A 16,980-nucleotide genomic window follows, 5' to 3' on the forward strand; every position below is an offset into this window, starting at 1 on the left:
CCGATGCGGGACTCGATCCCGGGACTCCAGGATCATGACCTGAGCCGAAGGCAGTCGCTTAACCAACTGAGCCACCCAGGCGCCCAGGAAGTATTTCTTTTATGAACGTACAACCACTCATAGTTAGGTCCTAGGTCCAAACGAGCACAGGCACATATATGAACACTGCTCCTTGGCAAAGACCTCACCATGTAGGCTACCCAAGTTTTATCTCAGCCTTTGGCCATCTCTCTTAATGTTCTGAAGCTACCTTCCTGGAGTTGTAGTTTTAAAGAAACCTACATTCATTGACTCTAAACTTCACACCATCTTTAAAAGAGAAAAGAAAAAACAACAAAAACAAACCAAAACACAGGAACACACCAGCTTCTGCTCCCAGCATCTGCTACAGATGCCTGCTGCGGGTTTCTGGGTATAGAGGCGAATGCAGTTCAGCCACATGGAGCTACAAAAAAGGGGAAGATCCTTGGAAGCTGTTGGGAAAATGGAATTACTGACCTCTTGCCTGCCTCTCACTGGGAAGAAGTGAGAAGATGCTAGAGGCTAACAGGCTTCTCCTAAAATGACAAGATACCACTAACCACAATTTCACTGTGGCTGCCACAGTTGAGGGGGCATAAGTAATGACATCAAATTTAGTTATTCTTAAAACACAGACTGGAGTTTTGTGACTTCCTAAAACTGATTCTGTTTAGAGCCAGTCCAGAATGGCTATGAAGACAAACAAGGAAGAAGAGAACTAGGCCCCAGCCAGACTCTTCAGCACCAGATCTAATTCAGGGACAAATGTAACATCGATTTAATTCTTAAACTAGCTTTTAAAAAATGCCTTTGGTCTTAAATCTATTTGGAAAATGTTGAGGCTTTAGTATTCCTTTTCTCTATTAATTTGAAAGGAACTAGATAACTACTTGCCAAACCTGATTTTAAATTTGAAGGAGGCAGGTGCTGTCAAAATAGGGGTAGAAGATATAAATCAAACAATTTCCCTCTTCAGCTACTTTAGCTCAGTTGCTTGTTTTTCCAACTAAAAAAAGAAACTCAAAAGGAGAACACTTTCAATGCTTCATAGCATACCTGCCCTTTAAGTAAACAGAGTGTGCTATTTTGATGGGGAAACTGAGGCACGAAGAAAGCAAACAATTCACCCGCAACAAATCACAAGATGTGACTACAGGAAGAGACCCGTAAGATTCACGATTCTGCCCACTTCTTCTAAAGAAAGGACAAAGGGGTAGTACAAACCTTTTGGCACCTCAGTATAGCATGTGAGACCCGCCTCAAGGTGGACTCACCCATCTTTCAGTCTCCTTTCCTGCCATAGCCCAGGTACGCAGTGCCTCACCATTCCCCACACAGCACATGCGCTCTTCCTTTGAGCTTTCAGGCATGCTGGTCTCTGCTTGGGTGCCCTTCCTACCATTTCCAACTGGAAAAGCCCCCCTCTCCCCACTCTTCAGGGTCCAGCACAAATGCTCTTTTCTGATTCTCTACTCTGCATTAGTTGTACCCTACTCTACATCCAACATACTCATTATAGAGCACCGTTATGATTAAGAGTCCACATGCTTGAGTCAGACGACGTGAGTTTGAACACCAGTTCTACCACTTTTAGCTGTGCCATCTCATGTATATATAACCTCTCTGCAACTCTAGGTAATGTATTAACCACCTATTAGGACTGCTAAGAGAAATAAATGAGATAATATATACAAATGTTTCGAGGAAAACCATAGCATGCAAAGTGATATTCAGGCCCCTTCTACTGGGCCTTTCATTTTTCTTTTCTTTTCTTTTTTAGCATTACGAAGCCAGAAAAGGCAGGCAGATGCATGTTAGAATACAGGATGCTCCTTGCCAGCATTTCTAGTGTGAGACAGATGGAAGTAAACTAGAGGCACCTTGGCTGAATTTTCCAGCTGTGAATGGATTCTCTGGTTATATACCAATATGCACAAAATAAAATAAAGTGACTATCACAGGTAAATTTCTGAAAAGCAATTACTTTAGCAAAGGAGGCTTGCTTTTATTATAGGTAGGCAGCATAATGCATAACATAGCTTTATCCTTCGTCTGGATGAGTAGAGGATAAATAATTGATATCAGCAGGGGAAAACAAAGTCAGCCCAGGTTCTGAAACAGGGAAATGTGATCAAGAGATTCTGTACGCTGAAGGCCAACTGAGATACTGGAATCCCACTTCTGTGTAATAAACAGCCCTGACATCTCCATTCCATGCCACAATTATCAGAGCCATGTTCTTTGGCTTCTAGCTAGGTCTTCCGAAATGAAGACAATGCAAAAACCAAACCAGGAATTTGCAATCAGGGGACAAAAGAAACCTAAGTGTATCACTGACTTAGTTCCTTTTTATGTTTCCAAACTAAGTTGTCAAGAAGAGAAATGTCATATCTAATTGACTTAGTTCCTTTTTATGTTTCCAAACTAAGTTGTCAAGAAGAGAAATGTCGTATCTAAGAACACATGGTTATTATTTGGGGGAGGGGGGAGAGTACCTAGTATACAGCCCCAAGAAAATTTTTAAAGAAACAAAATTGAGAATATTTTTTAAAAATCTACTAAATTACAGAATCTATAGGCAGATTCCTTCCACTCCATATGTGATATGACTATTGCTTCACACAATGTTAGCCCAAAAAAACTGGGTGGGGAGCAGGGGAAAGAAAGGCTAGTGTTTACAGGGAAATAAAAACAGCCCACAAAGAGGCAACGAGGTTGAATGACTAGCCCAAGGTCTCATAGTCAGTCTCAGGCAGACCAAGACCAAGAATAGAATAGGTCTGCTGACTCTCCTTGAGCTCCTACTCCTTCAGAACTTGCTGCCTGTTTGATCACAGACTCAGCATGGGTCAGATTCACACTGATCTCAGCAGGAGCTTTCTGCCTGAATAAGAGCCAGCTCTGAAGATAAAATATTCTACAGAAGTCCCAAATATGGTTGTTACTATTAAAAAGCCATTTCCCTCTAAGTTTAAGAAAAAAAAAAGCACAGAAAATCTTAATAGCAAATCAAGATTTAATACTGATCTTGCTCCTTTTTCCTCTGAGCACAAGAGTTTCAGGGTCCTTCCCTCTATGACTTCCTCCCACTACAAAACAGCTTCGAGGCAGCAGATCCTACTGCCACCCCCTCTCCTCGAATATATATTATTTCTCAGCAGGCTCCAGTAGGAGTTGAGGAGCCAATCTGTGAGGGAGTGAACACAAGATCTCCCATAATAGCACAGAGAGACAGAAAATTGCTGCCAAAAGTGTAAATTGCTTTTTTTTTGCTTGGAAAAAAAAAAAAAAACCACTCTGGGCTTCAAAGACACCCTCTTAAAAGATAACTCCATGGTGGTTAATATCCATGTTCTACAGATTAGGATTTCTGTTCGTCCATGCTCTCCAAGAATCCTTGCCATCTATGTAACTGTAGAATGGATTTGAAGAGTAAACCACCAAACACAGGGGCAACAGGCAGGGAATTCTGCAGGGTCAAAGGAAGGCTTGACTGTCTGCTCCCCAGGGAGTCTGAAAGTACTCCTTTTGCTGCTGACCCTGAAAGGGCACTGTGTGAGGGTGAAATGAAGAAATACCCCTTTATAATGACAGAGGCTAAGGAAAGGAGAAGTAGCTTGCAGAAAACAGAGGCCCTAGCAATTCAATGTCAAAGCAAGTGAGACCTCCCAGGTTAGAGGAATAAGAGCAAAGCAATCCTCTAAGAGTATGCGTGAATCCTCCTGGCTTTCCTTCAGGGTCACAGAAAGAAATGCGCTGGCAGATGAGGACAGGTAGGGGCAGACAGTCCAAACAGCGGTGGAGGGCATGAACCCTGAAGCCAGAGTAGATTCAAATCCTAGCTCTGCTACTTACTGGCTCTGTGATCTAGGGCAAGTTAATCTTTCTGAGCATTAATTTCCTCATTTTACAAGTGAGCTAATAATTATATCATAAGCTTTACATGAGGATTAAATGAGAAGTGATATAAAATACCGTACACAGTAAACCTTCAATAAATGATAGCTATGATTATTGTTATTTATCAGCAGGACAACTACACAATAAAATTCAGGACCAGGAACAGACATGACCAACAGCACAATATTGGGACGCTTCACATTAAATGGCTTGGGGAATCAGAACCAAAAGGAGGAAAGAAGGCAGGGAGGCTGGCAGGAGGGAGGACACAAGCTCTATTATAGACAAATATGTATCCATAGCACGATTTCCCTTTGTTCCTGTGGAGTGGCTGGAGCCCAGTCTCACTGGACTTGGGTGCGGATGGTGGACAAGCGGCTGAATGGAAAGAATGCCAGCAAGGGAGACACAAGTGTCCTAATCCAAGAGGCCTGGACACAGAGTCTCCCAATTCATTCTCTTCCATCCCCTGTGCAGGCACACTCACACTTCCCTTCATTCAATACTTTCATTCAATACTTTCAGCAATACAGAAGCCTGTGGAACAAAACTCTGGCTTATTGAGATGGAAAATGTGTATCATAAATGAGAGAATTTCAGATCAAAGGCAATCTGCCCTGAAGTGTTAATTGGAATTAACTGAGACAAATGGTAGTCAACACAAACTGAATGGAACCAACAAATATAAATTTAAAGTTTAAAAAGAAAATTTGACTTCGTTTTCTTCTTTCTGTCAAATTAGAACATGCTCTTCATTGTACCAAAGGGTTCATTATACCAAAAAAGGGTTCTGTCATTGTACCAAAAGAAGATTCTATCAAGTCCTGGTATAACAGATTCCCTGCTGACATCCACGATAGCCTAGCTCAAAGGAGACAGCTTGATATCTTGGTTGCTAGTAAAGAAACTCTATGCTTCACGACTATCTTGTCAAAATGACATGAAGGTATCTGCAATTAAACTCTAAAACCAGTATCTACACTAAATAGTATCTTTGAAGCAAGTTAATCTCTTCATAAAGTCCCTGTATTCTTCTACTCAACGTGACTCTGACATGTAACCATGAAGACAAATGAGTGTGTTCATCCTAATCAGGTTCCTCCAAGCTACATGACATCTGCTAAGGTGTTTTCATTATACTGGTCTTGTCTGAACGCTCTTTCTGGGGAAGAAGAAAGTCTAGGGCTCTGTTTGGCCTGGATTTTAAGGAGCTAGAGCTATTCTAGACAGTAGGAGAGATGGGAGTGCCAAGGAGATAATTTAGAGTCTGTCGAAACCAAAGGTCTGTGCAAAATGGTAAACACCTGGTCAATAACTAGAAAAGATGTGGATTTAGGCTCCCATCATCACTACTTTAGTCTAACTAGTCTCCCACACTCTGGTGTTAATCCACTTCCAGTTAAGGCAGGGGAGACTTCCAAAATGCACATCTACTCGGGTTAATTCCTGTTTACAATTCTTTTAAGCTTTCCCATTGCCTGCAAGACAGAGCTCAAACACCTTAGAAGGCCTATAAGGCCCTAAAGGACCTGGATTCTGCTTTCTTTCTTCCACTCTTCTCTTGTCTAGAGCTTCTGCACAAGTTGTTCCATCTACCTAGAACAACCCTACCCCCTACCCCCTGCTCCTCCTTTGCCTGCCTTCTCATCTTTCAGAGCCCTGTTTATATATGACCTTTTAGGGTAAGCCTTCCCTTACCCTCCAACAACAAAGCAGCCGAAACTTCCCTCAATCATAGCACTTGTCCCACAGTATAAGGGCCCGGTGATATGCTTATTTCTCCCACAAGGACAGGAATACTGGTACTATATACCCAGTGAGTAACACAGTGCCCGACACATAGTAGGTCATGAGAAAAGAAAGGGAGGGAGTGGAAGGAAGGAGAGAGGGAGGAAAGAAATGAACTGTAATTCCGAGGGAGCCTGTTCCTGAGAACGGCTGGAAGGTGAATTTGAAGAAATTCCCTGAGGCTTTGCAGTTCTAAAGCAGGGTGCCTGTGGCTTTAGCCACAGTAGACAAGGAGCTAGATCTAGGCTGAGAACCATAGTTCTCAAAGGAGAGAAGCACCAAGAGATGCAGATGTGGGATAATGTCTGGCACCAAGAAACTGGCAGAGGGTGTGGGGACGGAGAAGGAAAAAAGAAGAAACTTTCTTTGTTGGTTTATAAACCAAAGGACTGAATTTTGGTTCCAGTAAGGTAACCTTCATGTACCTTCTTCCAATGAGAAATTTGAACTAGATAAGTGATTTTCAAACTGAGTTCTTTGGAACCCTAGGTTTCTGCAGAAGCCCCTCAGGGTCTATTGTATTGAAGAGAGAAGGTTCACCAATGGATCTGGCCCCCAACTTTAGCCAGAAAAAACTCTTTGTATACTGGGGTTCTACTTAAAGCTCATTTTAAAAAAGGGGGGGGGCACTTCTGCTAAAACTAAAGCTTGAATAGCAGCGGCCTAACTGAACTCTCTGACACTTCCCAGCCTGAACAGTTCTTGATCCTATGTGACACAGGACCCACCTGGACATTTTATTTTACTTTGTACAAATACCCCTTGACTGTGTGGATGGCAAAGCTGCAGCATTTCCTAGAGCCTGTTCTCACTGAGCAGCATGACAGCAAAAGTAAGGAAACCAAACTCCAGGTTTACTGCAAGGCTGAGGCAATAATGAAATACACTTTCACATTTCATGTGGTGATACAGAAGCAGAAAGGAGCATCTTCTTTTTCCTAAACCAAGTTAAGAAACGTAATACCTATGACCTAGGATTCACGGTATCAGTGTCTCAAGTCAGATGCAAAAATGTTATACATCAGAAACAAAGAATATTGGACCCAAAGCCCATTAAAAAAAGCAATCCAATTCCAGTCAAGAAAGAACAATGCAAAAGTTTATCTAGGCAGTCCACCTGATAGCCTAATTACCATTTAAATATAGTGCCTACTCTTCCGAGCAAGGTATTCTGAAGTTACTGTCATTACATACTTTAAAGTCTACCTTTATCTGAAGGTTACAGGCAGGAAATGGCACAGATGGGGAAGGAGATGGGAGTCTTACAAAATAAGATTTTCAAAGCCCTGACTTAAGATGTTGATCCCTTTTCTGTGCTGTTCTTTGGCTGTCCATATTTCATGGGGCATTAAAAGGCCACAAATGTCACTCTACTTCAATTCTGAGAACAGACAAGCAGCAATAATGTGATCTTACCTGGGTCCTTCCTCGTCACCCTGAAAGAAACAGAAAGAAACAGCATTAGAAATCAACACTGGTAGAGACAGATTTAGGTTTCTTTCTTTTCCCTCCCCTCTTGCAACCTGAAAGCAAGGCTTGTGCATTTACTTTAACACAGACAAACCAGCAGATGTCCAAGGGCTAAGACCAGGGCTAATATAATCCTATGCTCGAACTGTCCAGCAGAGATCAACTGATAATTTGCCTTTGCAAGCAGGTAAGTGAATGCACAGACCTAGGAGGCCTAAATAATAGCCTTGCCTTTTTATTTGTATGGCTGGCAGTATTTAGTTCTGAGCAAACTGAGAACCCAAAATAGCAGCAGGTCTTAGGCAAAAGCTGACCAGCTCCAAAAGCATCAAGCTGTTTCCTTCAAAGAGTCATTTCTGCCCTGGTCTAGCATTTTTCTCTCGAAATATGAACATAGCAACTCTAATATAGGGCACACTGTGGTAAAAAGGGCACTGAACTGGGACTCAGAAAATTGGGACTCTAGTCCAAGCTCTATTATTTATTAGCTATGTGCCCTTGGGCAAGTTAATTAATTAATCTGAACCTTGGTCTTCTCCTTTATAAAAGGGGAGCTCTGGCATTTGATGATCTACAACAACCCTCGGCCCAACACTGGCTTTTCACTTTTTCTCATTCACTGTCTATAAAAACAATGTGTGAGGGGTAGCTGTCCAGGTACTGCATGCTCTGAACCTAACTTTACGGGTGATCAGAGCAGAGTCCTTTGACTCTCTTCTTGTGATCACACAAAATTTTTCAAATGATTCTTAAGCCTTCTCCAAGGGACCTCACTCCTTCTTTTGGTGATGGGGTATTTTACATCCTTCTTTTTAGCCTTTCAGGGTTGGTCTCAATGGAGAATGTATCTCCTAGTTGTTAACTCCCCAGAGCACTTAATCAATTTGATTGTTCCTATAGGTATCAAGAATGAACTCTGGAGTCAGACACTCTAGGTTCAAATCTTGACTCCATCACTCATTTGCTGTATTACGTTGGTCACGTTATTTTGCCTCACTTAATTTTAATTTCCTACTTTGTAAAATGGGGTAATAACTGTCCCTGTATCATAGGACGAAAGGAGGATTAAATGAATTAATTATGTATAAACATCAAGCACAGTGCCTAAGACACAGGATGCACTTAATAAAGGTTATTATCACTATCAGTAACAATTCAGTATGATACGCTACTATAGGTCAACACTAAGGGTAAAAGATAATAACTTAACCTAGGAACTCCCATTCAGGAACAGGGGAAACACAGGAAGAGAAAGAAAATTAATTATGTTAAGGGCTCTACCAAAGACATAAACAGAATGTTTGAAAGTCAGAAGGAAAGTGATAAACACAGCCTCTTCTGGAGAAAGGGGAAGGGAGGGCTTCATAGAGGTGACATTTATATTGGAACTTAAGGGATAAGCAGGATTTCCCCAGGTTGGCAACAGAAGATGAGTGGGAAGGGCACTGGACAAGCAAGAGCAAATGCACAGCAATGTTTAAAAAAAAAAAAAAAGAAGTATGTTAAAGGAATTTTGAGTTTGAGGATACTAGAGAATGGGGATGTGTTTATGTGTGTCTCGGACAGGGGTTGTGGCGGAAGTGGCCGTGGTGTGGGGTTGGAGGGTTGGTAGTGCAACTGAAGTAAAGGGAGATTGCCAGGGCAGAAGCATCTAAGGACAGCTATAGCTAGAAAGGTGATTTAAGTCAGATTATACATTGGAGGTTGGATAAGGAGGGCATTTAGTAGACTGTTCAGGATTTGCAGTACTGGTCAGGGCACTAATCATCCACACTCTAATGAGAGAGAAGTGGGGCAAGTAGTGCAAGGAGGGTATAGGGATGGTGGGAGCTTTCTTTCCATTTTGAATGACTGGCATGTCTTATGGGAACTATAATCTAGTAAGAAAAAATTCATATAATTTAAATTTGAGTTACATAACTATCAATGACTTAATTAAACCTCAACACAAGTTTTCAATTATCTTTGGATATTCAAACATAATTGTCTAGGAGAATCTTACGGAAAAAAGTATCCAAACATTCTCCTGTGATTTAGAGTGAGTCCTCACAACTGTAAATCTTGGCACAGTGGTTAAGAGATGGACTTTCTGATTTAGAGAAACATGGCTTCAAATTTACGTTCATCAATTCCAACAGCAAAGCTTTTGGCAATTTGCCTTAATTTTTCCAGGTTCAGTTTCCTGATCTACACATGGAGATTCCAATTCCTACCTTACAGGGTGGCAATACAGATTAAAATAAATGAGAAAATATGTAAAACACTAAGAAAATGTTTGGTACATTATAAATGTTCAACAAATGGTGCTCATTATTGTACTTTCCCTGAATTAATTAATAATGTCTCTAGGGAAGAGTGAGGAAGGACAGAGAAGATGGGACACAAGACTGTGCTTCACATTCATCCATTTCTACAGCTTATAGATACGTGGCTGTTCAGAAGCAATAATCACTATCACAAAGCATGCGGGAAGACCAGGGTGAGAGTTTCACTGTTGAAGGAATGAATAAATGAATGAAAGAACAAACACACATACATATGGCAATTCTGAATAGGTCAGCAGACACTGAGAAGATTGCTAATCTTCCTTGTAAAAGATGTGCATGCTATTCCCTCCTATTCTGAAAGCCTAAGCTAATTCCTGTCCATTCTTAAAGATCAAGCCTCATTTGGAAATTTTTTTCTCACTGACAGACTGAGTGGAGTAATCCTACTCTGTCCTCCACAACTGTATGGCTCATACTCTCAGGCTGGTACTTAAAGCAGAAAACCAAGTGACAGCAGCATACAGTGTCTCCCTCTTTGGATTTCAATTCCTTGAGAAGAGAAACTGTACTGTTAATCTCTTCATTCACTGTACCTTACACAGCATAAGGCACATAATTAATAATTATTCAAAAATGGGGCACCTGGGTGGCTCAGTCTGTTGAGCGTCTGCCTTTGGCTCAGGTCATGATCCCAGGGTCCTGGGATCGAGTCCTGTATCAGGCTCCCTGTAGAGCAGGGAGTCTTCTTCTCCCTCTCCCCTCTACTCCTCCCCCTTGCTCATGCATTCTCTCTCTAATAAATAAAAAAAAAAAAATCTTAAAAAAAATAACAATTATTCAAAAATGGAAAGGAGGGAAAGCAAGATATAAGTAGGATTTAAGATTAATTTCTACCCCCCCCCCCGGGTAAATCTTGGTTTCAGAGAATATTAGAACTGAAAGTTTGCTAAATACCAGTTTCTATTTAAATGACTTGTCAGGTTAAGCAATGTTCCCAAATCCCTCCATCAAATATCCTCAACGCTCTTGGCTGGTAGGCTACATTCTAGTATCTTACCACCTTGTTTCTACTTCCACCAGTGGAAATGTCTGTTCACCAAGAAGGAAATAATTTTGTTCCTAAGGCTGTTTAAATCAGTTGAGCTTGTAATTATGACAACACATTTTATTAAATAACAAAAAGTGAATGCAAGAGGGAAACACTGCCTCCATGAAAACTAAGCTGAATGCTTCCAAAGCATTCAATAAAGATGAGTTACTTAAAAACTGCTGTCAACTTTGGGGTGCCTGGGTGGCTCAGTCGTTAACCGTCTGCCTTCGGCTCAGGTCATGACATGATACTAGGGTCCTGGGATCGAGCCCCACATCGGGCTCCCTGCTCAGCGGGAAGCCTGCTTCTCCCTCTTCCATTCCCCCTGCTTGTGTTCCCACTCTCGCTGTGTCTCTCTCTGTCAAATAAATAAATAAAATGTTTAAAAAAAAAATTGCTGTTAACTTTGATGTAGGTGAGACACATGCAAAATATTAGAAAAAATAAGGTATAAAAGTCTAGGATTCCACATTCAGCTTGCTTCGAATGTTATCCTGAAATTGGACCTTATAAACAGTGCAGTATGGATGTGGTTTATGCCAGAAACATAACATTCCACTCCAAGCGGCAAACCCGTATACTCAAAGGCCTGAGTCAAAAATCAAAGAAATATACAGATAGATATTTCAAGTTTAAAATAAATGTTTAGGATATGCACGTATCATTTTTAATGATTTGCTCATCTGAACTTTTCCTAAAATTATCTCACATAGTTCAGTACTCTTCTCTCAAAACTAGACAAAAGATGGAAGTACTCATGACATGCAAATAAAAATAAACACCATTTTTTAGTACTTGACTTTGGCAAAGAAGTTTATAAAATTCAGGCAAAAAAAATGAGAGACTGTCAAAACTGGTGATGAAAATATACACTGATGTAACTCTTCTGGGAATAGTTAACAAATACGTACAAGAGCCTAAGAAACGTCCATACTTTTGACTCAGTAATTATGATTTATAAACAAAGTCATGCACTATAATGTAATAAATAGCAGTAAGGAAGTTGGAAAAAACTTAAAATTACATAAAAGTTAAGTCTGTATCATTGATTCAGGATTCAAACATTATGTTTATTAAGAATTTCTGGTAATACGAGGAAAATTTTAAATATACTGTTAAGAAAAAAATATCATGAGGGGATGAAGATATTAACTAACCTTACTGTGGATATCATTTTGCAGTATATATGTGTATCAAAATAATCACACTGTATACCTTAAACTTATATATATGTCTATTTTCTCTCAATAAAGTTGGGGAAAAAAACAAAATACATACACAAAAAAGAAAAAAAAAAAGGAAAAAAATACCCCAATAATAACCATCAATTTAGTGTGTTTACTTTCTGCTCTGTCTATAAGTTTTTAGCATTCCAAAATGAATAAGAAGGAAATAACTTTATTTAGTTATTTGAAGAGGAGAAACACCACATCTCATTAGATCTGGGGAATAGTACTGAAACTTGTCCTGTATGCTATATTCTATAAGAGGATCCAAAAAGATTTATTAAAAACACATTTTTAAAAAGAAATGTCATCAGGAAACCTTGTAATCTCTGGACTTCTTCAACCAGAAGCTCTGTGATTCTGCTTAGCCTAGTCAAATTCATCTGTACTAAAGATTTCTTAAAACATATTGTGTTAATGGACTGGTTTTAAAATGATTTTCAGATATCAAAGGCAAATAGTACTTGAGCAGGTGGACTATTTACAATTTTTGTTTTTAGCAGCTTTACTGAGGTATAATTTATAATACCATAAAATTACCTGTTTTAAGTGTATATTCAATGACTTTAAATTTACAGTTATGCAACTATTACAAACTTGCTTAAAAACTATATATATACAGATATAAAATTATGATTATACTTTCCTTAATTTCTTTAGAAATATATGATTGTTTAAAATTGTAACTCTCTTGCAGTATTTATAACATGTAGATTTTCTACTTGACAACTATAACAAAAGGGCATAAAAAGAGAGTTAATTGGCCTATATAGTTTCAAGCTATCTACATTTTTTTTTGAAGATTTTATTTATTTATTTGAGAGAGAGAGAGCAAGCGAGAGAGAGCACAAGTAGGGTGGAGGGCAGAGGGAGAAGCAGGCTCCCCGCTGAGCAGGGAGCCCAACATGGCACTTGACCCCAGGACTCCCAGATCTTGACCTGAGCCAAATGCAGACGCTTAACCAACTGAGTCAACCAGGCGCCCCTCAAGGTATCTACATTTTATGTGAAGTTGTACTGTATTAATTTTTAGTAGACAGAAAATTAAAGGATTTCTATGTATATTATATATGCTACATATATTATAATACATATGTTATAATCCACACAGAAATCATTACAAAATAAGAACAAAGTAACAGAGCTAAAAGGCCAAAAAATGTATTAAAATGGAATTCAAATAACTGTTTCAAAAGTCTAAAAGAAGGCAGGAAAAGACAAGAGGAATAGAAATAGAGGGACAAGCAGTAAACAAATCATGAAATGGCTGACTTAAATTTAACCATATTAATAATAACATTAAATGTTAATGGACTGCACACTTCAATTAAAAGGCAGAGATTATCAGAATGGATAAAAGATTATAAGAACCCAGCCATATGCTGCCTAGGAGACAAACACTTTAACAACAGACCAAAAACAAATTGATGGGGACATACCATGAGAACAGTAAGCATAAGACTGGATCGGCTCTACTAACGTTAGATAAAACAGACATGAAGACAAACAGTATTATCAGAGAAAACGAGGGACTTTCATAACGATTAAAGGGTCAGTTCATCAGAAAGACAGAACAATCATAAGTATGTATTTGCTTAAAGAGACTTTCAAGATATCTGAAGTTGATAAAATTAAAGGGAGAGATAATTCCTTAATCATCCTTAGAAATTTAACACCTCTCAGCAGTTGACAGAACTAGGCACAAAAATCAGTAAAAATATAAGTTATTTGAAAACCTAATTGATATTTAATAGAACACCACACCCCAAACTATAAAATAGGTGCACATATGCATTCACCAAGATAGACCATATGCTGGGCCATAAAACAAATCTTAATAAATGTTAAAAGCTTGAAACCAGGGCGCCTGGGTGGCTCAGTTGGTTAAGCGACTGCCTTCGGCTCAGGTCATGATCCTGGAGTCCCGGGATCGAGTCCCGCATTGGGCTCCCTGCTCGGCAGGGAGTCTGCTTCTCCCTCTGACCCTCCCCCCTCTCATGTGCTTGCTCTCTCTCATTCTCTCTCTCAAATAAATAAATAAAATCTTAAAAAAAAAAAAAAAAGTAGTAAAATCAACCATCTACAAAGCTAGAAAAAAGAACAAGTAAACTCAAAATAAGCAGAAAAAAGGAAATAAGAGCACATATAAACAAAATGGAAAACAAAGAAAAAATTAGCAAATCAAAAAGTTCTTTAAGACTAACAAAATTAATAAAATGGTAATTAGATTGTCAAGGAAAAAAAGGAGAAAATCACAAATTATCAATATCAGAAATGAAAGATGGGTTATCATTCTAGATGCTACAGTTAAAAAATCACAAGAAAACAGTATGAACAACTTTACACTAAAAAGTACAACTTAAATGAAACCAACAGATTCTTTGAAAGTTACAACACAAATTTAAATAACACAATTTAAATATAACACAAATTAAAATTTAAATAAACATGAGATCAAACAAAATTTGAATAGCTCTATATTAAAGAAATTAAATTGGTTATCAAAAACCTTCACATAAAGAACTCCAGGACAGATGATTCTGCTGGTAAATACTACCAACTATTTAAGGGAGAAATAACACAAATTGTACATAAACTTTCAGAAAATAGATGACAAGGGACTACTTCTCAGCTTGTTTTCTGAAGCCAGCTAACCCTAATACCAAAGCCTGACAATGATGTTATAAAAATATAAAACTACAGATGAATATCCCTCATTGAACACAGACCTAAAAATCTTTTTAAAAAATTAATGAATTGAGGGGCACCTGGGTGGCTCATTCCGTTAAATGCCTACCTTTGATCCCAGGGTCCTTGGATGGAGTGGGCTCCCTGCTCAGCGGAGAGTCTGCTTCTCCCTCTCTCCTCCCCCCCACCTTGTGTTGTCTCTGTGTCTTTGTTTTCTCTCAAATAAATAATATCTTTAAAAAAAATAAAATAAAAAACTAACGAATTGAACCCAAATTATACATAATAATGAAGTGGGAGTTTATTTCAAGAATGCAAGGTTGATTTAACATTGTAAAATTAACCAATATAATCATCCATTACAATAAAATAATGAAAAAAAACCCCATATAATCATTTCAATAGATATAGAGCAAATATCTTATATATACTACATTCATTCAAATTATTGTTCCCCATAGCTAATTGTGTCATTTCTCTCTGGCTAATTTGCTTTCAAGATTTTTTTCTTTGTCCTTCCTTTTCATTACTTTGATTTTGATGTGTCTAGGTATGGATTTCTTAGAATTTATCTTGCTTGGGTTCACTCAACTTCTTAAATCTCTAAGTTTATATCTTTCAACCAAATTTTAGAAGTTTTGAGCCATTATTTCTTCAATTTTTTCAGCACCGCAATCCTTTTCCTCCCCTACTGACATGGGTGACGTGTATGTTAGATCTTCTTTCATTGTCCCACAGGTCCTGAAGACTCAATTTCAGTTAGTTTTCAATCTTTTTTCTTGGTTGTTCAGATTGGATCTCTATCTTCAAATTCACCAATTCTTTCCTCTCTTATCTCCAATTTGCCACTGAGCCAATCCAGTGAATCTTTTATGTCAGTTATTATATTTTCCTGTTCTAAAATTTTCATTTGGCCCTTCTTTATATCTTCTACTTCTTTGCTGAGATTTTTTATTTTTCATTTGTTTCCAGAGTTTGTTATTGCTAAGTCATTTTCAAAACAGTAGCTTTAAAATCCTTGTCTAATAATTCTATACTCTGTGTCATCTTGGCGGTGGCATCTTTTCTCATTAGATAGTCTTTTCTCATTAGAGTTGAGATTTATTGGTTCTTGCTATAATGACTGATTTGGGACTGTATCCTGAACATTTTGAGTATTTAAGAATCTGGTTCCTATTTAAATCTTCTATTCTAGCAAGAAGTCAACATATTTAAATTCAGAACACATGTCCTATTACATTAATTGAACACCGTGTGTCAGCTATACTTCAATTTAAAAAAATAAAACAAAATAAAATGAAAATAAAAATGATTAAAAAAAAAGAAGCAGAACACATGTCCTGGATCAGGTTTGTGGATTGTGGTTCAAATATCAATATAGTTTAAATGATTCTGCAATGCTATTCTGATCTGCCCCCCTCAGATGACAAAACTCCATGCTATCATCTCCACAGTGATGGCTAGGGAGAAGGAGGGTACCAACTCATTACTATAGGACAAGAGTGGAAGATAAGGTTCTACTCACTGACCCAGTTGGGGATATACATTGCCTAGTTAATGTAGGGGTGGGAGGGAGGAGTTAGAGCTCCATCTACAGTCTCCAAAGGGGAGGGATACTATTTCCTTCCTGATACTGCAGGGCAGGGGTAGAAGTAAGAGTTTACCTTTAGGCTCCAAGGGAGACAGGCACCACTGACTCCTGAGAGGGGCAGGGGTGATGACAGAAGTCAGACTTTTACCTAAAGGCTCCAGGGAAAAGGAATGATAACTCATTACTGCAGGAGAAGATAACAGATAGGTTTCCACCGCACTGGCTCCACTCCTGCAGTGCCAACTGGGGCTGGGAAAGGGTATAGTTTTATTCATGGTGTGTTTCCAGAATAGGCAGGATTGGTCAAAACATTTCTCTATAGCTGAAATGCCCTTTTCCTAGTTCTTTGGCTACAGAGAGCAGGCTTTTCTTGGAGATTTTCTTTCTGTCTGTGCTCATTATAGTTTCCAGTTTGCAAGGCACCCAGGCCAGGATATACAGGAAGCAAGAAAAATCCCAGGGAACTCACTGCCATGTAGTTCCTCAAATCCCAAGATCCCTGGTCAGAACCATCTTTTCTCACTTTTGAGAGTCTTCTGGTAGGTGACTTAAAATATTTTGTCCAGGGGCGCCTGGGTGGCTCAGATGATTAAGCATCTGACTTCGGCTAGGGTAACGATCTCAGGGTCCTGGGATCAAGCCCTGCGTTGGCTTCCAGGTCAGCGGGGAGTCTGCTTCTTCCTCTCCCTCTGCCCCTCCTCCCGCTCATGCTCTTTCTCTCTCAAATAAATAAAATCTTTTATAAATATACATATATATACATGCATTTTGTCCAGGAATTTCTGCTGTGATTAGTGGAAGTAATAAAGTGAAATATGTTTACTCCATCTTGTTCAGAATCAGTATCTGCAATCCAATTTTAAATGCATCAAAAAAATAAGATGCATTAAAGAGTGGAAGGCTGGAAAGACGGCTATGTGTAAATCATGATTCAAGTAT

The 16,980-nt window shown here is 38.9% G+C and overlaps 1 protein-coding gene across 4 annotated transcripts in view; it reads right to left on the bottom strand.

Moving 5' to 3' along the window:
- Nucleotides 1-16,980, bottom strand: part of TRIM44 (tripartite motif containing 44) — a 110,043-nt gene that overhangs the window by 45,284 nt on the left and 47,779 nt on the right. For 2 of the 4 annotated variants that reach the window (XM_081798308.1, XM_081798310.1), the window contains 2 exons: nt 16,115-16,196; nt 7,126-7,145 (listed from right to left, as the gene is read on the bottom strand). In XM_081798308.1, the coding sequence (XP_081654434.1) occupies nt 7,141-7,145; nt 16,115-16,196 (87 nt within the window). In that variant the 3' untranslated portion in view covers nt 7,126-7,140. The remainder of the gene's footprint in view (nt 1-7,125; nt 7,146-16,114; nt 16,197-16,980) is intronic. The other 2 variants (XM_081798309.1, XM_081798312.1) reach the window with 1 other exon arrangement.

The sequence above is a fragment of the Leptonychotes weddellii genome, chromosome 11 (genome assembly GCF_054177405.1).
Source record: "Leptonychotes weddellii isolate Sample4059 chromosome 11, ASM5417740v2, whole genome shotgun sequence".
Lineage (NCBI taxonomy): Eukaryota > Metazoa > Chordata > Mammalia > Carnivora > Phocidae > Leptonychotes > Leptonychotes weddellii.